This window comes from Pediculus humanus, genomic scaffold, assembly GCF_000006295.1.
Source record: "Pediculus humanus corporis 1103172107761 genomic scaffold, whole genome shotgun sequence".
NCBI classification, from domain to species: Eukaryota; Metazoa; Arthropoda; class Insecta; order Psocodea; family Pediculidae; genus Pediculus; species Pediculus humanus.
The window spans coordinates 376,543-401,837 of NW_002987359.1; the positions used below are offsets into that span (position 1 = coordinate 376,543).

At 31.1% G+C, this 25,295-nt stretch overlaps 4 protein-coding genes across 4 annotated transcripts in view; 2 read left to right on the plus strand and 2 right to left on the minus strand.

Annotated features, from left to right (window-relative positions):
- Phum_PHUM348500 (protocadherin-16 precursor, putative) overlaps positions 1-12,177 on the plus strand; it is a gene marked incomplete at both ends in the record, with an annotated part of 32,793 nt that extends 20,616 nt beyond the window's left edge. Inside the window, 7 exons of the mRNA XM_002427802.1 lie at positions 82-495; positions 581-1,091; positions 3,338-3,518; positions 3,862-9,042; positions 9,235-9,847; positions 9,940-10,216; positions 10,307-12,177. Of these exons, the coding sequence (XP_002427847.1) occupies positions 82-495; positions 581-1,091; positions 3,338-3,518; positions 3,862-9,042; positions 9,235-9,847; positions 9,940-10,216; positions 10,307-12,177 (9,048 nt within the window). The remainder of the gene's footprint in view (positions 1-81; positions 496-580; positions 1,092-3,337; positions 3,519-3,861; positions 9,043-9,234; positions 9,848-9,939; positions 10,217-10,306) is intronic.
- Positions 12,178-13,318: 1,141 nt separating this feature from the next.
- Phum_PHUM348610 (uncharacterized protein) lies at positions 13,319-13,619 on the plus strand (the record flags this gene model as incomplete). Its single annotated transcript, XM_002427803.1, has 2 exons — positions 13,319-13,363; positions 13,440-13,619. 2 exons carry the CDS (start codon positions 13,319-13,321, stop codon positions 13,617-13,619), a joined length of 225 nt encoding a protein of 74 aa, XP_002427848.1.
- Positions 13,620-15,783: 2,164 nt separating this feature from the next.
- On the minus strand, positions 15,784-17,105 carry Phum_PHUM348620 (uncharacterized protein; the record flags this gene model as incomplete). The annotated part of the gene is made up of 2 exons (XM_002427804.1): positions 15,784-15,813; positions 16,062-17,105. 2 exons carry the CDS (start codon positions 17,103-17,105, stop codon positions 15,784-15,786), a joined length of 1,074 nt encoding a protein of 357 aa, XP_002427849.1.
- Positions 17,106-17,114: 9 nt separating this feature from the next.
- Phum_PHUM348630 (protein nubbin, putative) lies at positions 17,115-20,462 on the minus strand (the record flags this gene model as incomplete). Its single annotated transcript, XM_002427805.1, has 4 exons — positions 17,115-18,014; positions 19,775-19,989; positions 20,074-20,267; positions 20,428-20,462. The coding sequence occupies 4 exons, from the start codon at positions 20,460-20,462 to the stop codon at positions 17,115-17,117; spliced, it is 1,344 nt and encodes a 447-aa protein (XP_002427850.1).
- Between the last annotated feature and the right edge of the window lie 4,833 nt (positions 20,463-25,295).

Here is a 25,295-nt window from a genome sequence, read left to right on the forward strand (position 1 = left end):
TAAATAAATGATTTAGCAATTTTTATTTTTATTACTTTTGAATAATAATAATAATAATAATAATAATAATGTTAATTTTAGGTGACGATCGTTTTGAAAGATGTTAACGACATGTCTCCGGAATTCATAACTCCGACTAAAACATCCGTATCTGAAAACATACCATTGAACACGGTCGTGTTAGCAATAAAAGCCATTGATAAAGACGAAGGTAGAAACAGCTACCTGGAATATTCTCTTTACGATCCGACGAAAACGTTTAGCGTCGGTACGATTGACGGCCTTTTAAGGGTTGTCGGAAAATTAGATCGTGAAACTGTGGCCAATTACAGTTTGGAAGTTGTCGCAAAAGACAAAGGAGATCCTCCGAGATACACGAAACAAAATATATTCGTTAATGTTGTTGACGAAAACGACAACAGTCCCATGTTTGATCCGAAACATTACAGTGCGAGCATTGCTGAAAATGCAAGCATCGGTGCGAGCGTCCTGCAGGTATGTTTCCGGTTTTGTGTTTTGCTCCTCAGATGTAAAAAAGATCATGCTAAAGAAAAAATTACACAATATTGATAAATTTCAGGTTTCTGCGACGGATGTCGATGAGGGTCTCAACGGTAAGGTACGATATTCCATATTTTCCGGCGACGAAAATCGAGATTTCAGCATATCGGAAGACACGGGCGTCGTGAGAGTGGCAAAAAATTTAAATTTCGAAAGGAAACCGCGTTATTTGTTAACGGTTCGAGCAGAAGACAGTTCGAATAACGACGATGATAACATACGTTACGACACGGCAACCATGTCGATCATAGTCAGAGATATAAACGACAATCCTCCAGTTTTTTTAGATTCCCCTTATTACGCTTACGTCATGGAAAATACGGTTCCATCTCCTGACGGTTATTTTTTAACAGTTCGGGCATCCGATGCTGATTCTCCACAATATAACGGTCAGGTTCGGTATTTTCTGAAAGAAGGAGACGCTGGATTATTTCGAATAAATGCTTCGACCGGCGATTTGTACCTTTCGAGACCGCTGGACAGAGAAAAACAATCGGAATATCTCCTCACACTTGTTGCCATGGACACAGGTAAATAAAAAATTTTTCTTTTATTTATTTTACTCATTATCACCACCGTCACCATCACCACCACCACCACCACGACGACGAGACTGGAAAAATTTAATTGAATTTACTTCTTCTTGTCGATCGTCGTTAATAAATCAATATACTTTATTTAAAAAAATCTCTCTTTAAAATGATTATTATTTACGCGTTGAAAAAAAAACTATTTATAAAAAATCATCATCATCATCATCATCATCATTATTATTATTCAATTTTTTGTTTCTTTAAAAAAAAAAAAACGTTCGGACAATCAAAACGCAACAAATAACAAAAAAAAAAGAAAAAAAGTTTAGTTTCTTTTATAATTAAAATGTTAAACGAAAAAAAAAAAAAAAAAAAAAAAAAACTCAACGTTAGATTTAAAATATTCAAAGACCTTATTCGGTTGTTAAATGACCTTTGACATTGGAAACAAGACGCGACGACCAAAAGAGAGAGATAGAGATAGAAAGAGAGAGAGAGAGAAAAAAAATCATAAGAGATGAAATTCGTGTTTAGGCATATCATCGCCTCATATTAACTATTTATAAAACATTATTGTTGATTTTTTTTTTTTTTTATACCTGAAATATTTGAATGCGCGAGAGAAAATTTTTAATAATAATAATAATAATAGTAATAGTAATAATAATAATGAGAGGAAAGGTTTAAAAAAAAAGGATTTTCGACCGGAAATAAAAATAAATTAAGGGAAAAAGGGGGAAAATTTTTTTTTTATTTTTTCCAGAAATAAAATCTGGAATACACGCATGCGATTTTTTAAAATAATAATAATAATAATAATAATTTTTTTTTCGAGAAAAGAAATATTTTTTTCAATAAGAGAAGAGAGAGAGATCAAGTAAAGTTAAAAAAAAAAAAAAGAAAAAAAACCGAACCTTAGGGTATAAATGAACAATAATTTATTCTCTGGGAATGGTTAATTTTTTTATAAAATGAATTCCACGGTTCCATGACAGACTGGATAATTTCCAGGGAGAGGGGGACCAATGAAATTAAGAAGGAGGCGGTCTCATGAATAATTTACTTAAATCATATTATTTACATTTTATACTGATTATTTTTTTTATTTTTTTATTTTATCAAAAGAGTTTTCGAATTTTTTTTTCCTTTTTTTCTCGATTATTATTATTATTATTATTATTATTATTATAGATATATAAACAAAATGATAATGATGATAATAAAAGGTATTATTTTTTTAAATCCACGTTAAATGGTAAAATCAAGTCGTCAACAATTAGCAAATTTTTTTCCTTCTTTTTTTTTCTTTTTTATTTTATTTTTTAAAATATTGTTATTAATAATAATAATAATATATTTAGCGAGGTGCCAAAAGGGATAAAAAAAAAAAAAATCAAATCGTATATAATTTAATAAAATAATTTTTTTTTTTTTTCACGTTTAAAAATTTTCCTAATCAGTTACATCATGTTATATTGTTTTTAGAAAAAAAAAAAAAAAAATTTTTTTTTAATGTGCCTTTGGCAGATTTCACATTTTGACGAATAATTTTTTTTTTAGGCAAGTTTAAAAAAAAAAAAAAATATTAATGGAGTTTATGATAAAAATCAAAAATTTAATAATAATAATAATATACAGACGAAAAGAAAAAAAGGAAAAAAAAAAGACCAGAGGAAACCTAAATTTGCATTTATTTAAAAAAAAAGAAAAAAAAGAGAGAATCCGTTTTAAAAAAAGATTTTAATCGACATTTTTCTTTTCTTTTTTTTTTTTTTAATTCTTTAATTAATTACTGCGTCGTAATGCTTCTTGTTTTTTTTTTGTGGGGGGAGGGGAAGGGGAAAAGGGGAAGAAGAGGGAGAAGAAGCCCATTCTCTTCTTTCTTCTCCCCCCTTTCCCCCCATTAAAATACAGATTTTTTATTGTCAACGTATTGAAAAATTATCACGTTTAAATAAAAGACGAATACCTTATTATTATTATTATTATTATTGGTATTTTTCCGTTAGTTATTAATTTTTTTCTTTTATTTCTACGTCATTGATTAATAATACTAATTTATATAGTGGTTACAATAGGGGAGAGGAGGAGGAGGGAAACAATATATAAATGATTCGCGATAAAACGAATAGATTTTTTTTTTTTTTGTTTAATTATTCTATGGATTTTTCGATAAATTATAATTTTTTTTAATTATTATGTAACGAAACAAATTGAAATAAAATAATATTTATTTATGATAGGTACGCCACCTTTAAGCGGTTCAGGAACGGTTCGTGTTATTGTACAGGATGTTAACGATCACAGTCCCGTTTTCGAAAGACAATCATACGTTGCTTCTATAATGGAAAATTCACCGATTGGATATTTTGTGACGCAACCGGTGGCAACAGATCAAGATGATGGATTGAATGCTAAAATAAAGTAAGAATTTTTTTTTTTTTTTTTTTTTTTTATGATTAACTCAAAATGAAAATTTCCTGCGGGGTAGTAAAAAAAAAAAAAAAAACTTTTAAATTATAAAAATGCTGGCAATTATCTACAAGTGCAATCACGTAAGGTACTCGGTTATGAGTTTAAAAAAAAAAAAACATGTTTTTATGTTGGTTCGTGGCAAAGATCGACGACATCACGAGTTTATTTAACGAACACAACTAAATCCTTTTCAATGTGTTATATAGATAATATATTTATATGTATAACAACCGAAGAGATGTTCCAGAAAATGTTTATTTTGTAACAAACGACGAACTTTTTTTTTTTACAGGTACAGTTTCTTCGGAGACAAAGCGGATAGATTTCATTTGGAGGAAAATACGGGAGTCATAACAACAGCTACGATTTTAGATAGAGAAGAAACATCGATTTATTTTCTTACTTACGTGGCACAAGATTGCAGCATAACCGAACCTAAAGCCACGGCAGTTAATTTAACCATAATTATTCTCGATGATAATGATAATTCACCCGAATTTAGTAGTGCGGAATATTCGGTGTCAGTTCCAGACAATACTTCCGGTGATGAATTTATTTTCGGGGCAAAAGCACACGATGACGACATCGGTAAAAATAGTCAAATAAAGTATTTCCTAGACGGAAAGGATAAAGATAAGTTCACCATAGCCCCGGATACAGGAGTGATTAAAGCTGCTGGAAAATTATCTACTGCATCGATTGACGGGTCAGATAAAGTTTATAATATTGAAATACATGCCGAAGACGGAGGAGAAGAACCTCGAACGGCTTCGGCTAAACTTAACGTAAAACTTGAACCGCAAGAATGGTTTCCAAAAATCATAGCTCCAAAAGAAAATAAATTTGTACTTCCTGAAAATATTGAAACGGGAAAAGTCATATCAAAACTTTCTGCTGTTTCTTCGAAATCGGATTCGTACGATCGAATAAGGTATGGAATAGCTGGTGGAAATCTTAAAGAGGCAATCAAAATTAATTCTGATTCTGGAGAAATTAGCGTAATCGGTGGAAAATTAGATTTTGAAACTTCTCCGATATACGAAGTTTGGGTTGAAGCTCATTACGTGGATAATTCCGCTCTGAGAACGGTTCTTCAGATTACCATTAATGTAACGGACACCAACGACAATCCGCCAGTTATTGAAAAGCAAATTTACAGTGCTAACATTTACGAAGAAGAATATCCGCCACTTAAAGTTTGTACGATAAAAGCGACGGATTTAGATTCTGAACAAAATGGTGAAATATCGTATAGATTAATAAACGATTCGGATGGAACTTTTTCAATAGATGAAAAGAATGGTGACATTTTTACGGAAGTAAAATTAGATCGAGAATCCATAGCCAGTTATACTTTAACAGTGGAAGCTTTTGATCACGGTAATCCCCAGCTAACGAGTACTGCGACAGTTTTAGTGAACGTCCTCGACAAAAACGATAATCCGCCCAGATTCACGCGTTTGTTTAGTGTAAACGTGACGGAAAATGCCGAAATTGGATCTTTTGTCATACGTGTCACTAGTTCCGATCAGGATATTGGAGAGAATGCAAACGCAACTTATTCATTTACCGAAAATCCAGGAAATAAATTTTCTCTTGATCCGCTCTCTGGCAACGTGACGGTGGCAGGACCCCTGGATAGAGAAACTCAAGACGAATATTTATTGAAAGTAGCTGCTTTCGACGGTGCCTGGAGATCTGAGACTCCACTCACGATCACCATTCAAGATCAAAATGATAACGCTCCAGAATTCGAACATTTCGATTATAGCTTTAATTTTCCAGAATCGCAATCGAGCGTGATTTTTGTCGGTCAAGTGATAGCGACCGACAGAGATAAACACGGTGCTAATTCTGTGATATCATATTCGCTTAAGCATCCATCGGATATATTCACCATAGATCCTGCAAGTGGAGAAATTTTCTCCAAACGTCCGCTTCGTTATAAGTACACAGCTTTAGAACATTCGCCTGAAAATCAGTATACTCTCACTGTGCTCGCAACCGATAATGGGAAACCTCCGATGTCGTCCGAATGTTTGGTAACCGTCAATATTATCGATTCAAATAATAATCCGCCGAAATTTACGAAAAGCCAATACTTTAGCTCGCTACCTAAAAGTGCAGATTATGAACAAAAAATATTACAAGTCAAAGCTACGGACGAACAAGATTTCGGTATGAACGCAGAAATAGATTATTCAATATCCGGCGGAAATGGATCTAATTATTTTAACATAAACGAAAAGACCGGTTGGTTAACAGTTTCTCGCGCTAATATACCGGTTAAAGTTTTGAGTCGCTACGTGATAAACGTGAAAGCCACCGACAGAGGAGTACCGCCTTTATCCGACGAAGCTCAAGTTACGCTGGTTGTCACGGGAGAAAACTTGTATTCACCTGTATTTCCAGCTTTGAGCTTTCAAGTTATCATACCGGAAAACGATCCTGTCGGTTCCACAATTTTAACCATTAAGGCAACGGATGACGACGACGGTCCGAACGGAATGGTCGAATATAAAATATCAAGCGGAAATGAAGACTCTAAATTTCACCTTAACTCGACTACGGGAGCTTTGAAAATTCTCAAACCATTGGATTACGACACCGTCAGCAACTATCATTTAAATGTAACGGCAACGGATTTAGGATTTGAACCGCACCAAGCGACCGCGATGGTGACAATATCCCTAACGGACGTCAATGATAATCCTCCGACGTTTAATCAAAGCGTTTATAAGGCTTACATACCTGAAAACTCTCCTCCTAAAACATTCATTTTCCAAGTTCAAGCCCACGATATAGATTCTCCTAAAAATGCGATCATACATTACTCAATAATACGTGGGACAGGAAAGGATGTTTTTACCATTGATTCTAAAACTGGAACCATTTTCTCGAAATCAAGGTTGGACTACGAAGAAAAGGATGAATATTCGTTAGAAATTTTAGCTGCAAATCCAGATTCTCCCATGTTCGGCTCGACCAAAGTCATCGTTTACGTCACTGGAGTAAATGAATTTTATCCTAAATTTGTGACGCCGGTATTTCATTTCGAAATATCTGAAAGCAGTGAAGTCGGGACAAGCGTTGGAACGATTCAGGCAACCGACGAAGACGCAGGAGACGATGGAAAAGTTTATTACTTGTTTGTCGGCTCTAGTAACGATAAAGGATTTAGTATAGGTTCTGAAACGGGAACCATTTTAGTATCTCGTCGTTTGGATCGGGAAACTCAAAATCGAGTCGTATTAACAGTTGTGGCAAAAAATGCCGGAGGAATAAGAGGTAACGATACGGATGAAGCTCAGGTAGTGATTTCTATTCAAGATGGAAACGATCCTCCTGAATTTTTGCAACAAGAATACGAAACGAGAGTTCCCGAGGATGTTAGACCCGGAAAAATAATAACCACGGTCAAAGCTATCGACAAAGACGTTCGGCCACTTAACAATCAGTTTTCTTACTCTATCATTAACGGAAATTCTGAAAAAGCCTTTAAAATTGATCCACAAACGGGTGCCATCGAAACGGCGGCCGAATTGGATCGTGAAAAAATACCTGCGTACACGTTAATTATCGGAGCGATAGACACGGGTGTGCCACCTCAAACTGGTACCGCAACAGTCAAAATAATTTTAGAAGACGTCAACGACAACGAACCCTTTTTCGATCCTCCAAATATTATCGGTTACGTTACTGAAAATGAACCGCCGAACACGAGCGTTTTAACGTTGACCGCCACGGATCCGGACCTTCCACCAAACGGTGCTCCTTTTAATTACTTTTTAACAGGGGGCAAAGATAAAGATTTTGTTTTCGTTGAAAAAACGACGGGTGTTATTAAAACGAGAAAAGTCATTGACCGAGAAGTTAATCCTCAGTTAGAAATAATGATCAGCGTCGAAGACAATGGCGTGCCGAAATTAAAATCTCAGCACTCTGTTTCAATAATTGTTTTAGATCAAAATGATAGTCCATCAACACCGAGGACGGTTCAAGTTTTAGTTCATTATTTCAACGATGAATTGCCCTTGGGTAAGATAGCCGACGTTCATCCGAATGATGCTGACACGACCGGGGATTATCATTGCAAAATAATTAATAATCCTGGTACGAAAACAAATTTTTTTATAAAAAACGGTTGCGAATTGACAGTTGGAAAATTTACACCCAACGTTAAATATCACTTTAACGTTACCGGAAACGATGGAAAACATTCGGACGTTATGTCGACGGTATCCGTTGAATTTTTCCCATTCACAAATACAACGGTCGATAATAGTTTTACAATTAGGTTGGAAGAAATGACTTCCGGTAAATTTTTTACGCACTACTACGATACATTCGTAGAATCCATAAAATCAGCGTTTCAGTCAACGGATTACGTACATTTGTTCAGCGTCAACGAAGTCGATTCTGGCTTGGAACTTACAATGGCAATAAAAAATTCGAAAGGCTACTACCTAAAGGATAATTCGATTGAAAATATAATGAAAAAACGAGACTCGATTCAAAGAAAAATCGGAGCGACGGCCATCATCGGTTACAAACCCTGTCAAAAATTCACGTGTGAAAATTCCGGAACTTGTAACGATGGAATTTCCGTTCTCGACGGTTCGAGAATAATTGACAGTCAAATATTAATTTTTTCTAGTCCGGTCGTGTCTCACGATTATTTCTGTCGCTGTCCGGATGGATTCACCGGAAAAAGATGCGATCGTCAACACGATCCATGTTTACCCAATCCGTGCAGAGCTGGAGGCACATGCAGACGTCAAGGACACGACTTTCAGTGTTTGTGTCCCGTTTCCAGAGAGGGAAAGCTTTGCGAGCACGAAAAAGAAAACGCTTGCGACGGAAATCCATGTCGAAACGGTGGATCCTGTCGTCAAAGCCCTGACGGTTCGAGCTTTTTCTGTTTGTGCCGACCAGGTTACCGGGGAAATCATTGCGAAACAACATCGGATTCTTGCCGACCGAATCCGTGTTTCAATGGCGGTATTTGCGTCTCGCTGAAACCCGGTTATCGTTGCAGTTGTCCGAAAGCCAGACACGGGCGCCATTGTGAAAAATCAACTTTCGGATTCAACGAGTTATCGTACATGACGTTTTCATCTTTGGATGTGACCACAAATGACATTTCAATTATTTTTGCAACCGTGAAACCGAACGCTTTGCTAATTTACAATTATGGAATACAAACCGGAGGAAGATCGGATTTTGTTGCTGTCGAACTCATCAACGGTAAGGCTGTTTTTTCTTACGGAGGAGCGAGATCGGCAATAACATCTGTGATGGTACCACGCGACAACGCTACCTTGGCCAATGGTGCGTGGCATAAGATAACTGCAACAAGAAATGGAAGAGTTGTTTCGTTGAGCGTGGCTACCTGCAACGATAATGGAGATGCTTGTCAAGAATGTAAAACCGGAGATGCTACATGTTATGCAGATGACATCGGTCCCACCGGGTAAGTTGCACACACACACACACCTGAATTATTATTATTATTTTAAATGGAAATAACTTAATTTATAAATTTTAATTTAAAATTAGAATAAAATAGATAAAAAAATTATTGATGTTGTTTCGTTATCATCGAAAAATAAATAAAATTAATTAAATTTTTAATGGAAAACATAAATTATTATTTTATTTTTAGAACTTTAAATTTCAATAATCATCCGATGCTCGTCGGCGGTTTAACATCTACCGATCCGGTACTGGAGCGACCTGGACAAATTCATTCCGACGATCTCGTGGGTTGCGTTCACTCGATTTCCATTAACGGTCGCGCATTAAATTTGAGCAACCCGATTAAAAGTCAAAATGTCGATCCCGTTTGCGGAAGATCTCATTCGCCGTGTGCTGGAAGCAGTCAAACGAACGAAGTCGTAGAAATTATTAATCCTTGTGGAGAAGGTCAATGTCTCGATCGGTGGCAATCTCACTTGTGCGTTTGCTCCGGATTGGTTGCAGCCAACTGTCACGATGTCTTAGAGCCCATCACATTATCCGATGGTAGTTTCGTTGAATTTAAAATATCCGAAAAACACTCGAGAATGCAATTATTGGACAATCTATATCACGGATCAACCCTTTGGAAAAATGAAAATCAAAAATATAAAAGATACGCCGAGGGAAATTTGAGTTCAGGTTCGATCGGAAACTCAGTTTCTGGACCGTTTAAAAGTTTGAGCGTCGTTTTTCGCACTGTCAAAAGTGAGGGCCTCGTTTTGTATTCGGCTACCAATGAAGATTTTACATCCATTGAGGTGAGTGGGTCTATTAGAATTCAGATGAGAAAAATTATCAATTTTAAGCTAAGGATATACATGTACTAATTTTAATTATGACTTTAATACAGATCAAAAACGGTAAAATATTATACATTTCTCGTCTTGGAACTTCCGGTTCATTTGTCAACATGACCGTGACAGAATTACTCGTAAACGATGGTCAGTGGCATAATTTAACTCTACATTCTCATAACAGAGGCCTTAAATTATTACTAGATGGTAAAAAGGTTGGAGAAGAACTTGATTCGGCCGGAGTTCACGACTTTTTAGATCCGTACCTGACGACGCTGTCCATCGGAGGAACTAAAAAGAAAACTTTTGCGGCATCTGATCCTGCCCCGATAGGTGCGATATTTTTTTTTTTTTTAAATAATAATAACAAGTTATCAAAAAAGGCTATAAAAAGTAAAATTTGCGATTTTTTTTGGGTTACAGGATTCGAAGGATGTATTGCAAATTTTACGGTGAATAATGAAATCCAATCGTTTAACGGATCAGGAAGTATTTTTTCAGAAACGATTATTTACGGCAAGATAGTTAAAGGCTGTGCTGGACCCATCGGAGTTGGAGCAAACACTGCTCCCGATCCTCTCAGTATAGGTGTTACTTTAGTGATTGTGTTTTTCGTTACTCTCCTCGTTGCGATATTAGTCAGTTTTATAGTTTTTCATCTCAGACGACAAAAGAAAGAAAAAGGAGAAGTTCCGGGAGGGAGAGGAAGTTTAGGAATATCGAAGCAAAATGGGAGTACAACACTAGTAGCCGGAGGAGAAGGCATGGTTGGCACTACCGGTGAAGGAGTGTTGAGTCGCGGAGTTCACGGCGAGGCTAACGTAGGTTACTTGTCGGAAACTGCGGACGCACTCCGAAGCCATCATTTGATGGCTCCAGAACTGATTTCAAAAAAGTACAAAGAAAAAGAAATTATTAGTTCGGATGCGCAAAGGCATTCGAGGCCAGATATAATCGAACGCGAAGTGGTCGGAAAATCTCCTCTCTTACGAGAGGAACATCCTTCTATTTCTTCCGCTCAGGTTTCGCAAAATTCTCATCACCATGACAACAGTGAAATTCCAGAACATTATGATTTAGAGAATGCTAGCTCGATAGCGCCCAGTGACATAGACATAGTGTATCATTACAAAGGTTATCGTGACGGAGGAATGCGAAAATACAAAGCTACTCCACCGCACATTCCCTCGTCAGGAGGTTATCATCACAAGCATGCCGCTTCGCAACAACAACACCGACACAGTCCTCACTTAACGGCTGGTTTTCTACCTCCATCCAGAGACAGTTCTCGATCAGCAATACCACCGCCTCCCGTTTCTCGAGTAGACTCATCTCCGAACGTGGTGAATAATCTGACTTCTCAGAACACTAGCAAACTTTTGTCTCACCAAAGTACTCCTCTTGCAAGACTAAGTCCCAGTAGCGAATTATCAAGTCAGCAACCGCGAATTCTCACTTTGAGCGACATAAGCGGTAAGCCCTTGCAAAGTGCTCTATTAGCGACTACTTCCTCATCCGGAGGTGTTGGAAAAGACATTTTGCACAGTAACAGTGAGAGAAGTTTAAACAGTCCCGTTATGAGTCAAATAAGCGGACAAAGTTCTACAACTAGTCGTAAAAATCAACAGCAAAATGGTAGTAATGCGGGAAATAAAAGTGCTCCTTTGGGTTTGACAGCAGAAGAAATAGACAGGTTAAATTGTCATCCTCGGACCAGTAGCCTCGTGTCAACGCTCGATGCCGTCAGTTCTTCCAGTGAACCTCCGATAACACGTCAAAATCATCACTTGAATAACGCAAACGACATACCAGATAATAATTCATCGACAACGACGGACGAAAGCGGAAATGATTCTTTCACTTGTTCCGAAATAGAATACGATAATAATTCAATAAGCGGAGACAAACGAAGTGACATATTGTTTAGCAAATTGACAGAAGACGAAGACGACAGGTCGAGATCAAACAATTCTGGTAATGCAAGCAAACCACCTTTGCCTCCACCATCGTACGACGGTTTCGATTCTTCCTTTCGAGGTTCTTTGAGCACGTTGGTGGCATCGGACGACGATCTTTCCACGCACATGGGCGGATTATTATACCGTGCTCCAAATGGATCACCATCTTCAACGGCACCTCTCGGTTGGAATTATTTACTTAATTGGGGTCCTAATTTTGAAAGCCTCGTTGGTGTTTTTAAAGACATTGCTGAGTTGCCCGATGCAGTGAATGGTCGCGTACAAACGTTAAGGTTACCTAATCAATCACCAAAACCCAACGAAGAATATGTTTGACAATGGCAGCTTTAAAAAAGGCATCATAAAGGCGACGAAAGGCTTTGTATAATGTTTTTTTTTTTTGGTATTTCTTGCATTCTCTCATTATGTGTTTCCATTTTTTTTTTTTTTTTTTAATGTAAAATTCTCAGTGCCATAAAAAAATAAAATAATTATAACTAAATGTGGCAAAAGATAAAGAAAAAAAAATAATTTGTGAATTGAAATTTAAATTACTCGACTAAAACTTGATATTGCTTTTTTTTTTTTGTATGTTTATGTAATATGCTCATATTAGGATAAAATAATTTTTTTTTTTTTTTTGTTAATGCTCTTATCTGATATTTATTTTCTGCTCTAAAAAAAAAAAAAAATTTTTTTTTATAAACTCATTTATTACTCATAAGCCATAAACTATTTTACAGTGCCAATTAAATATTATTATTATTAATATTTATATCGTTAATAACAAATGTATAGTAATAATTTTTTTTTTTTGTTTTAGAGCAAGAACTGATGAAATGTAAAAAAAAAATATCAGATGAGGTTGAAGCTTTTTTTTTTGTTTTAATGTAAATATTATTATTATTATTAATAATTTAAATTTTAGTCAATATTTGTACTTATAATAATCTGTTTTAAAATATTTAAGACAATTAATTATTTTCAAAGCCAAAGACCTTTTAATTTATCATTGCAATGCAGTGTTTTCAATATAAAAGTAATTTTTATAATAAAAAGTTTTTTTTATTAATTATTTATTCCTTGAAATATCATTAAAGTTAATAATAATAATAATAATAATAATATGAGTGGATTAAAAAAAATCAAGGTTTCAAATTTTACACCATAAGAGATATCATCTAAATTACATAACCTAAATCAATGGTTTATAAATATGACTGTAGACAATGAAGTTTTAAATTTTTACAATCGACATCAATTAAAAGTTTTAACATAAAACTTACCTCGTAATCAAACACAAAAAAAAATAACGAATTAAATTTATAAAAATTAAAATCACATCGAAAAACCGGTAAAAAAACGAACTTGTGAAAAATACCGCTAACGGGTGACGGCGCCATCTTTCTTTTTATTTATCTAATTCCACGTTATTAAGGTATATAAAAAATTTTCAAAGAAAATACATTTATTGAACATGAATGAAAATTTAGAAGAATCTACGATTGAAAGCAAACATAAGGTACGTTGATATTTTTTCTTAAATAATTTAAAAGTTAAAAAAAAAAATTTTTTTTGTTTTATTACATTCGTTATAGCCAATTATGTTTATGGGAAGAGATGTAACACAGATTCCATGTTTTCGTAAATCGTTAATTTTTGGAATTTGTGGTGGAATAACAATAGGATTAGGTACTTTTTTATATACTAGTAAACCCGCTTTTAGTTCCCATGTTTGTTTCGGATCTATTTGGGCCTGTGTTTTTCTCTATTGGTAAGATTTTTGATTTCCTTAATACACAATTTACAAATACTTATCTTAAAGTTGTACATTGTTTTTATTCTGATTTAAGACAAATTTAAAAATTGATTAACTAAAACAAAAGTATATAAAAAATTAATTTAATTTTAAATAAACAAAAAATTTATGAAATCGATTTATACTTTGAATTATTTAAATTTAAAAAAAAACCTAAATCGATAAATTGTTTTTGCCTCATGAATAAATATTAATAATGAAAAAATTTTTAATTTCAGGTTTCCATGTAGACACTCTCATCATATGAATCAAGTAATATTCAAACCGAATAAAACAAAGTTTTAGGTATTTTATTTTTGTAAAAAAAATTTTTTTAGTCTACATATATATAAATGGTTTGTAGAGTTGTATGTATATGTAAATTACTATAAGCTCAGGTTAAGATATGTAATAATCATTATAATATAATTTTTAAAAAATTATAATATTTGCAAGTGCAAATCGTAAAAAGTACTTGTTAATGATTAGTTGTGTGCATATAAATAAATATGCATGATGGAAAGCTGACTCTTGTCGACTTCACAGCATAAACTTCTACATATACTACCCATAAATTTTATTTTTTTAAAAATAGTATTATATTTACATGAAAAGTCATTATGATGCAGTATAGAATAGCTAATTAGTAAAAGGTTATAATAAAATTATTTTTATTGTAATATTTAAAAGGTTGTATTCAATTTTGTTTTTTTTTTATCATTTTATCAATGATTATTAAGTAGTATACTTACTGTACAACAATTTTTGTCGACTTATAATTAAATTTTCACAAAAACATTTAAATTAACATATACATACAAATGTTTACAAACATTTCGATTACTTCCTAAATGAATTCAAATTGAAATTTTCAAATAGTTGTTCTTTACGAATCTAATCAGAAATTACAAAATAAATTTTTGACAAATTATTAATAATGCCTTTTTTATGTATATATGTTTGTCGTTATTTAATAATTAGATTTTATACTAAGAAAAATATCATTAATTAAATAACTACTGAATTTGTTTATGTATTTAATAATCAATTGTAATTATTAAAAAAAAAAAAAAAAATTACACATTGCAATTATATATATAAACTTATAAAACTAACATTAAAATGACGTCACATACATAAAAATAACAGGAATTTGATAATGATAATAATGTCTGACTTTTCATATTTAAATTTAAATTGTCCCCCCAGGAGAAGGGAGAAGGGGTGGGGGGGGAATTTTTCTGTTCTTGTATATTATGAGATAATTAAAAAGTTTTCATTGGGATTATCATTTGTTTTATTTATATTTATATGTTAAACAGTTATAAATTGTTCAGTTAGTTACGGTTTCAATAATAATAATAATAAAATTATTATAAAGGAAAAAAATATTAAATGATGGGTAAATAATAATTCATTTATTATTATTTTTTTTTTTTTCGTAAAAATTTTATGATTGATTACCGAAGGTTATCAGAAAAAAAATAGAAAGAGAGAGAGAGAGAGAGAGAGAGAGAGAGAGAGAGAGAGAGACAGAAAAAAAAACAAAATATTATTATTATTATTTTTTTTTAAATGAAAATTATTTTTTAATCATTTTACAGTAATTTTTTTTTGTTTTTTTTTTCACATTCAAAAAATACACAAACATAGATTACACTAAATAAAAACGACATTTTTTATTCATACTTATTATTATTATTATTATTATTAATTAAATTTTTTGTATATTTGAATGAAAATAGGAACTACAAGTGGAAGACAGGGGAAGAGGGGGGGAGGAATTTTTTTTAGATATTATTTATTTAATTTTCTTTTTTTTTTTTTTTACTGTTAAAATCAAATTAATTAATACGAAAATCAATAATAATAATAATAATTAAAATTTTAATGAAATTTAAAAATTTTTCATGTGCGAAAAAAAAAAACGATGAAATGTCTTTTTATGTATACCGAAAAATTTTGATTTATTAACGAAATATTATTTATTTATGTTTTAAAATATTATTTAAAGATTTTAATTTTTTTTTTTTTTTTTTTTTACGTACGAAAAAATTTTTAAATTTCGTTACAAAAAAAAATTTTTTTGTTATCATGAGGGTTCTCTAAATAATATTTGTTGTCATGTTAACATAATGCAACCCCTATCGACTACCTATCATAACCAAATTTAACTAAAACATTCACCTATTAAATAATAATAATTATATTTTTATTATATATAGAAATTTTTCAATGTGTGTTTGTTTGTTTGTTTGTTTGTTGTTGTTGTACCTACTATATACAAAAAAAAAAAATAAGAAGAAATTTTATTCGAGATATGTGTTATCTACTACTGTTTATATACACACGCACAAATTTATCAATTAGTCGCCTATACTAAAAAATAAAGCGAATTCCTTTCTATTTATTTTGGCCAAACTGGAGTTTTAACAATTGAGTAAGTGTTTGAACAAGTTGTGTTGGTCGTTGCCGAAGTGGTAGACGTGGTAGTGGTAGTGGTGTTGGTGGTGGTGATGGTGGTGATGGTGGTAATTGTTTCTCTTATTGATTCTTGACCTTCCGTCCAGGTTTGTTTGTTATCGATAAAATTTTTTGGAGATATCAACCAATTTTGAGATGATGATTCCATTGAATATGCCGTTGATGAATGTTCCACGTTGAGAGTTTTTATTAATTCTTCGCCCATTTTCTTTTCAGTTTTCCAATTGTAATTCATTTCCAAATGATCGTTTGGATTTGTTGCCGTTTCCGATTTTTTCCACGTGGTTGTTGTAGTAGTAGTAGGAATAGTAGCGGTGGTGGTGGTGGTGGTAGAAGCTTTATCCGCGTTTGGAGATAAATCAATTTCGGTTTTTATCGGTTCTATTGTTTTTTGATTGAAAACGTTCCAACCGGGAGAATTGGATCTTTTCTGATTAGGCGAATTCCAATTTTTGGAACCGTTGACAAAATTTTCAATCCAGGGTTGAGATTCTGGGTTTTTTTGAAGTTTCCAATCTTGTTTGGTTTCGTTTTCTTGTTTTTTAACATTGTACATCCACGTTTTGTGACAATTGTTTAACTTTGGTAAATTAATAGGAACCCAGTTTTTGGAATTTTCTACCTTTGACGTCCATAATTGTTTCGGAGAATCCGGATGCGGAATGTTTAACCATGATTTTTGCGTTTCAGGAAGTTTTTGTGGAGACCACGAATGTGTCAATACCTCGGGCGAACATGATTTCTTCGGCATTTCCCATTTACGTGACGAATTCAAATCGATGATCGAAGGAATTTTTATCCAAGTTTTTTGTTGAGGAGTGTCCGGCCTTTTAGTCCACGGTCTCGGAGGTGTCGAGGATGCGTTTTCCCAAGGTTTGAACGATTCCGAATCCGACGACTCCGACACGTTGTTATTCCAATTTTTGTTGGGAGATTCGCTTTCCCAATTTTTAGGCGACTCTGCAGAATCTACAGAGTGCATCCATTGTTGTCATTCGTTTTTTCCATTCCCCTGATTGTTGGCTCCGAAGGAATGCGTGGTGTTAACTAAGCTAATTGGTAGATTTCCTAATGAAAACATGTTTGGACTTCCGCCTGTCGGACTACCCAAAGCCGACGTAGGCGGATTTATTCTTTTCTCTTTTTGCCTTCTATTGCAAAACCAAACTCTGACAACTTCCTTTTCCATCGTTAAATTATCAGCTAAAACGGCTATTTCTTCCGAAGTCGGTTTTGGATTTTGCAAAAAAGCTTTTTCTAATGCCACGCGAACCGTGGTCTCGATACTCGTTCGTTTTTTTCTGCGACGTCCTATGGCCTCGGGCGTGGTTAAAGGATTCGTTAAAGAATTTGGATTGGTCAATGAACTGTCGGCATCTTCGAGCCATTTTTGAAGCAAAGGTTTTAACTTGCACATATTTTTAAATGACAAATTTAACGCTTCGAACCTGGAGATTGTTGTCTGTGAAAAATCATTTCCGTAAAGCTTTCCCATGGCCAAGCCGACGTCGCCCTGTGTAAAACCCAATTTTATTCTTCTTTGCTTAAAAGTTTTAGCAAATTGTTCTAATTCTTCCAAATCTGTAGTCTCCTCTATCGCAGATTCTAAAACGCGAGGAGGCTGCGGAGTTTTGATGCTACTGTTTCCTACAGACGAACCGATCGGAGCCAAATTCAATAAGTTGTTATTTGACGATGAAGAAGACGAATGAAGGGAAGTTTGAGTTTGAGGATGGCAGTGCGATAAGTGAGAATTACTTTGAGGTGTTGGTGGATTGCTATGAGGACTACCTAAAGATGCATGATCTTGCTGTTGCTGCTGCTGCTGTTGTTGTTGCTGTTGTTGGTGTTTCTGAAGTTGTTGTAACTGTTGTGCAATTGCTTGTTGAACCTATGTTTGCAAAAAAAAAAAAAATAAATAAAATTTATTCATAGTTTTCTTTATTTGTAAAATTATCGGATACTAAAAATTATCCTAAAACAAAATTAAAATTTTTTTTAAAATTTACATATCAGCGAACACTCATGAATTTAGAATTGCAAGGTAAGTGTATAAAAAAAAAAAAAAAAAAAAAAAAAATGACATTGAATTTACAATAAAATAAAGAAAAAAATCTCAATAAAATTTCGTCACAAATTATCCATTACTAATTATTTATCAATGCTTGACTTTTAGACATATTTTTAAGTAAAATAATAATAATAATAATGATAAACAACGGGTAAAATTAATTCAATAAGTTGGCATGCGTTTACGTCTTGTCATTTTGCCATTAAATGTATTAAAAATTCTCGTATTTAAATAATTTAAGGTATCATGTAAATATAAAATCTCCGTACACTTGATTTTAAGTGGGAATCCATTGTTTGAATTTTATTTTACTCTTTACCTTCTTTTTTTTATGATTGGTTGATACATTTTAGCGTATTTTGCGACTAAAAGTATCAAAAATACTCGTGATTGGTTGATACATTTTAGTGTATTTCGCGATTAAAAGAATCAAAAATACTCCTGATTGGCTAATTTAAATTATAAAAACCACACCTCCATTTTCACTCGTGATTTGAAAAAAAAAAAAAACTAAACCTCTTCATTCTTATGTTTTTCTGATACATCTTAACAAATTTTTGCATCAAAATTGCTCAGTTTTTTGTATTTTATTTTAAACCTCCTTTTTCTTATGTTTTTCTGATACACCTTAACGTATTTTATTATTAAAAATTGTTGTGAAAAATTAAAATTTTGTATCTTGTTTTACACCTTCACTTGTGATTGGTTGATACATTTTAGCGTATTTTGCGATTAAAAATATCAAAAATACTCGTGATTGGTTGATACATTTTAGCGTATTTTGCGATTAAAAATATCAAAAATACTTGTGATTGGCTAATTTAAGGTATAAAAATCACACCTCCATTTTCACTCGTGATTGGTTAATTTAAAGTATAAAAACTAAACCTCTTCATTCTTATGTTTTTCTGATACATCTTAACGTATTTTACCATATTTTTAGTGTAAAATTTTAAGATTAGAAAAATTTATAACTGCTTTAAGATTACTTAAGTTTATAGGTACAAAATTATAATTTGTACATTGTGTGCATAAATTAAGGATGAAATGCATGAGGGAAAATTACGAAATTGGGAAATAGTAAAAAAATTTAGTATTAAAAGTTCGAAAGCTCGACAAGGTCTCACTTCTTCTGTTCCCGGCCACTATGTAGATATCAGTCACTGGAGCCCGGTATAAGAATTAATTGATTTCCATCAAATATGGTCATAAATCAAAATATAAATCAAAGATGATTTCAGTGAGATTTACAAGAATAGTTGTGGTCTAATAAATTATAACAAGACGAAACCTATCCATCAGGCATGCAAAATCGCTGATATTCAGGCATTTATTCCTTAGGGATCGGGTAGAAACCTGGAATAAATGTCGAAAAAGCTCCGACAAATATTAAGACGAATTGTCGTGATTATGAGTGAAAATAATAATAATACTTTTACTATTACCTTGTTGTTTTTTTTTATAAATATAATGAAAAAAAAAAAACTTTTAATGGGCAATTTGTTGTTTTTTTTTTAAATTTAATTATTCTTAAGAAAAAAAATATATATTTAATTATTTTACTTGTAAATTATATGTACCTGATTTTGTAAAAAAAACTGAGCTTGTGGATGGAGTTGATTTCCGGCTCCGGGTTGAAACAAAACAAATTGTTGCAATTGCGTTAAATTTTGTTGTAATGTTTGCTGTAGTGCTTGAAGTTCTTGAGATCCCAAATTGGATAAATTTGGCAAGGATGGAATTTGACCTGCTGCTGCTGCCGCTGCTATTTGGTTTTGTAAAAACAGTTGTTGCTCTGATAAGATAAATAATACAAAATTATTATTTTAATAAAGAATAAAAAAAAGTAATAAAAAAAAATTTGTTTTTTTTTTGTTACCTTGTGCCGCATTCAAATTCATTAACTGGTTTAAACTTAATTGATTTGCTTGCAAAGCTGCCAGAGTAGCCTGAACGGAAGCAGCAGCTGCTGCTGCTGCTGTTGTTGAACTTCCATTTGAAGTGATTTGACTGCCAACAACAGAGCCGGGAGATGATAATGTTAAACCGCTTGTTCCCGATTCTCCAGAATTTCTCGCATTTAAATCAGTTACCTTTAAAAAATTTTAAAATTTTTTATAAAAACAAACCCCCGAAAGAAAAGGAAAAAAGGAAAGAAAAGAAAAAGAAAATTTTTTTTTATATTGTTTAAGGGTTGTTGTTGCTTTTTGCATCCCCTCAGAAAAATCTTTACTTAAAATAGGTTGATAAATGCGATTTAGATTTCATTGCTTTCTGAGTAAAAGCTGGAATTGCCAATGTAGTTTCCTCCCCCTCCTCCTCCTTCTCTCTCTCTATCTTTCTCTCTTTTTTTCAAAATGACTGGAAAGAATGTTTTTGTCACCCTTTTATCACACACTTTCTCAAACCGTGACAGAGGGGGTGTTTTTTGTTTTGTTTTGTTTTTCTTTTTCTTTCCCCTTAGATTTTATGTAGTAGTTTTTCTCCCAACTCAATTTTAAAATAATTTAATTTATATTATTATTATTATTATTACCAAATTCAATGCTCCGACTCTATCAGAATTAACTGAATGCCTTTCATCATCTGGATCTTGTATCAAATCTCCTCTATCGCTTAATAAACTTTTTTCTTCATCTTCGCTTCTTGCATCTCCGTTTCCTATTTTTTCTAGAAAAAAAAAAAGAAAAATAAATTTATTATTAAAGTAATAAAAATTAATAAATTTCAAAAAAAAAAAAAAACGACTGGAGAAGAAACTTATTTAAAAAATAATAAAAATAAATTTTATTATATAATTTAACCAGGAAATGTTTTATGTTTTAAAGTTAAACCTTTTTTGGCTTCGAATCAATTCAGTTTAACTATAATAATAATAATAATAATAATAATAGTAGTAGTAAATAGTTTTTTAAATTGTTTCCCGTTGTTTTTTGTTCGCAAAAAAAAAAATCATGTTTTATATCGCAAATATATATAAAAAATAACATTTGGTGCTGGAGAAAAAAAAAATGTCATCCCCTATTTCGTTGTTTTTTTTTTGTGACTCGTGACTGGTTGTCAAAAACTCCCTCACGTAATTATTAATATTAAATGATTTATCTATTAGTATTATTTTATTAATTGTAAATGATCAATTTTTTTGTCGTTGTTGTTGTTGTTGTTTGTTGCGTTTGTTATTGGTCATTGATTGATTGATTGATCGATCTGATCGATCTAAATCGATTTATTATATAACCCATGAAAAAGGGGTAAATTTATTATTAATTTATAATAAAAAATTGCAAAAAAACGAATTTTTTTTCTCGATATTATTAAAAAATTAAAATTTTTTTAATAAGTTAATAAATTAATAAGTTTAAATAAATAAATAAATGATTACGTCACAACATGTGTTTTTATGTGGGTTTTTTTTTTTTTTTTTTATTTTAATTATAATTAAATTCGTCCCGCATGTTTCTTTATTTTTTTTTTTTTGTTCGCATTCGTTTTATTTTTTTATTAATAATAATAATATTAAAACCTTAAATTTGTAAATGATAATAATGATAATTTTTAGTTTTTTTCCGTTCATAAATATTAATTTTTCAAAAAAATCCCGAGTCATGTTTTATTAAAACGAATTAAAAAGAAAACTAAAAATGAATAATAATAATAATGATAATGATAATGATAATAATTAAATCTAATGTAAATATATAATTATTTATTTACTTTTTCAAAAAAAAAAAATTTACATAAACGGAATTAATAAAAATAAAAAAAATTTTTTTTTTATTATTAAAGCGGACGACGTTTGAACCGACACGTTTTCCCAAACGGTTTTTTTTTCTTTTTTTTCGAATCGAATGCGTCTGGGGAGGGGGGGAAGGGAAGAGGAAAAAGGACGATTCGCCTATTTTGAGCTTTTGTATAAATTTTCTTTTTATGTATAATTTTTTTTTTTAATTATTTACCACGTGGTTGCAAATAATATTGTTATTTACATTCCCCACGTGTATTTAAAAAAAAAAAAATTTTCTCGTCGTTTTTAATTTAAAAAATTTTTATAGGATGGTGAAAAAAATCCGGGGAGAATGCAAAGGGGGAGGGGGAGAGTGTAAAATTGAAAGATGGAGGTGACTAAGAAGTCCATTACACTTTAACATAACTTTTCCAGTTTGTGAATTTTGAAAACGTGAGAAGTAGTCCAGCTATGAATACTCAATGAACTCAGAACCTACATAATTTCTCAATTTTATGCTTTTTTGATTCTCACCCTTAGTTTTTTTTTTTTTTTTTTACCCGTAAAAGCTCTCTCCGTCCGGGACAAATAAAATCAATTTTCACTTGAAAATATGCAAATAAAAAAAAATTTATGGAAAAATAAAAAAGAAAGAAAGAAAGAAAAAAATTTTTTTTTTTACCTTCAGACGGTGAAAGTCGTATGATATCTTTGTCGATGGAATTACCACCTGGAACAAAAAAAAAAAAAAAATTTATATAAACATTTAATTTTGTTTGGGGGGAGAAAGAGAGAGAGAAAGAGAAAGAGAGTTTCTTTCAAATTCAACCCTTTGATTCATTTTTTAAAAATAATAAAAAATGTCGGATAAAAAGTTGAAAGTTTTTTTTTTTTTTTTAAAAAAGGAAGTCCAGAAGTATAAATTGTATATATATATATATTTACAAGTCCATCCATAGAATTTTCCCCAGCGAAATTAAAGTTAAATAAGATGTTATTGAAAGACCCCGAGGATGGACTCAGACATGCGAAATATGTTTATGGTTTTTTTACAAACCTAAGGGGTTCATTTATAGCTTTCAACCCTTACAATCATCCCATCATTTTTTTTTTTTTTTAATATGAAAATTTAAAAAAAAAAAAAAATTTTTTGTCAATATTCAATTTAATTCCAAACGCGATCGTCGTTATAATTTTTCTATTTATGCGGTTGATAAATAAACTAAATTTATTGTTGTGATTCATATATATAAAAAAAAAATTATTAATAATAATAATAATGATGATAATGATAAGAAAAAAGAAATTAATTTAATAATATTCATCATGCGATCGAATTTGAAATTTAAATTGAAATGAATTCATTGACCTTTCACGAGAGACTTGTTTTTATATATTTATACATTCATATTTTCATTATTATCATCATTATCATCATCATTATTATTTACATTTATTTATTTATTATGTGGAAAATAAAACTGGGGGTACCTAGTAAAACGTAATTACAAACACGAAAACTTCAAATGATGAGTTAATCCGATTATTAATTTTTTTTTTTTTATTGAAAATCTTTTACACGCAACGATTGCCTCCCCCTCTCTCCCTTTCTCTTTTTTTTTCGCTTTATTTTTTTTTTCAATTTCATTTCCGGTTCGTAATATATATAAGGGATGAGGGAAGAAAGTTTGGTTGGTTAATAAGAATTTTTATAAATTTTCATCCCTCTATCTCTTTATATATTTTACGATGCCTAGATTTGTTATCAAACACATAAAAAAGGATCATTAATAAAAAAGAAAACAAACAAAAACAAAAAACAATAATAAAACTTGTTGTTGTTGTAACCGGAAGAAGAAGAAGAAGAAGAAAAAAAAATGGTTTAACCATATGATCGTAAATAGAGATTTTAGGGCCTTAAAAAAGAAACCTTAATTTATAAGGTAGATTTTGTTAAAAATATAATAAACTTAACATTTAAATGATTTTTTATATTAATAATAATAATAATAAGTTTATTTATATTAATGAAAGAAAAAGAAAAAAAATGAAGGAAGGGTTTAAATATGTATAAATTTAAAAAAAAAAAAAAAAGAAAAGTTTTACGGAGGGAAAAAGAAAAAAGAGAAATTTAAAGAGGTCATAAATACGAGACCATAAAATTCTATTTAGAAAATGGAAAACCCACCATTGAAAAGGGATTTTTTTTTTTAAAAAAAAAATTTTCTCCAGTTGTGGTGATATATGTTCATCTAACTCCAGTTTACAATTCCATCGTGAATATTTTTAAAAAAAAAAAAAGGTAAAGAAAATGAGAATGTCCAAGTCCCAAAATGTTTCCCTCGAGTCTAATAATTCACTCACAAAAAAATTTTTTTTTTTACCATCGAAATGTTGTTATTATTATTATTATTATTATTATTATTATTTATAGTTTTGTAGAAATCAAATTTGTAACATTAACAATACAACATAATTAATTAAGATAAAAAAAAAATTTTTTTTTAATGATAAGAAATAGATAAAAATTAATTATTATTATTTTCTTTATTTTCCGCCATAATTATTATGATTACCATTATCATTATTATTATTATCATTTTTCGCTATTTAATCGTTCAAAAGTTTTTTTTTCATTCAGTTTCCCTCGATTCGAATTATTATTATTTCCCTTTCCCCCGATTTTTTTTTTTTTAAAGGGAAAAAAACTTTTCATCGTTACTAAATCTATATAACGTTTTTCTACACGATGATGATGATAATGATGATGATAATAATAATAATAATTTTCTATTTAAAAAAAAAAAAACGTTATTAAAAAGGAAAAAAAGGAAAAAAAAGTTATTTCGTAATTAATTTTAGACTGAATCATTTGAACGGAATAACGAACTAGTTAACCGTTATTGAGTGATGATTTTTAAAAATTATTATTATTATTATTATTATTATTATTGGTTTTTTCCCGGAGAAAAATCTATATAGAACGTTATATTTAATTCCCTTTCGTTCTCCCTACACCCCCCTCCCTCTCTCCTTCCTCTCATTCATTTTCTTACTTTTTCCAATTTTATTTTTTAGTTTCGTATTAGATTCTTCTTAAGATTTAATCAAGAATAAAAAAATTTAATTTTTTTCTTTTCACAATAATAATAATAATTAATAATTAATAACAATAATAATAATAATAATAATAATAAATTTTTTGGCATACAAGTAAATACCGAATAAAAATATAAAAAAAAATAAAATCCAACCTGTTATTATTATCATCATCATCATCGTTGTCGTCGTCGTCGTTGTAATCATAATAATAATGATAATCACAGTCATTCATTCATTCATTCATTTTATTTAAAAACTCGCGATTTATTTATTTA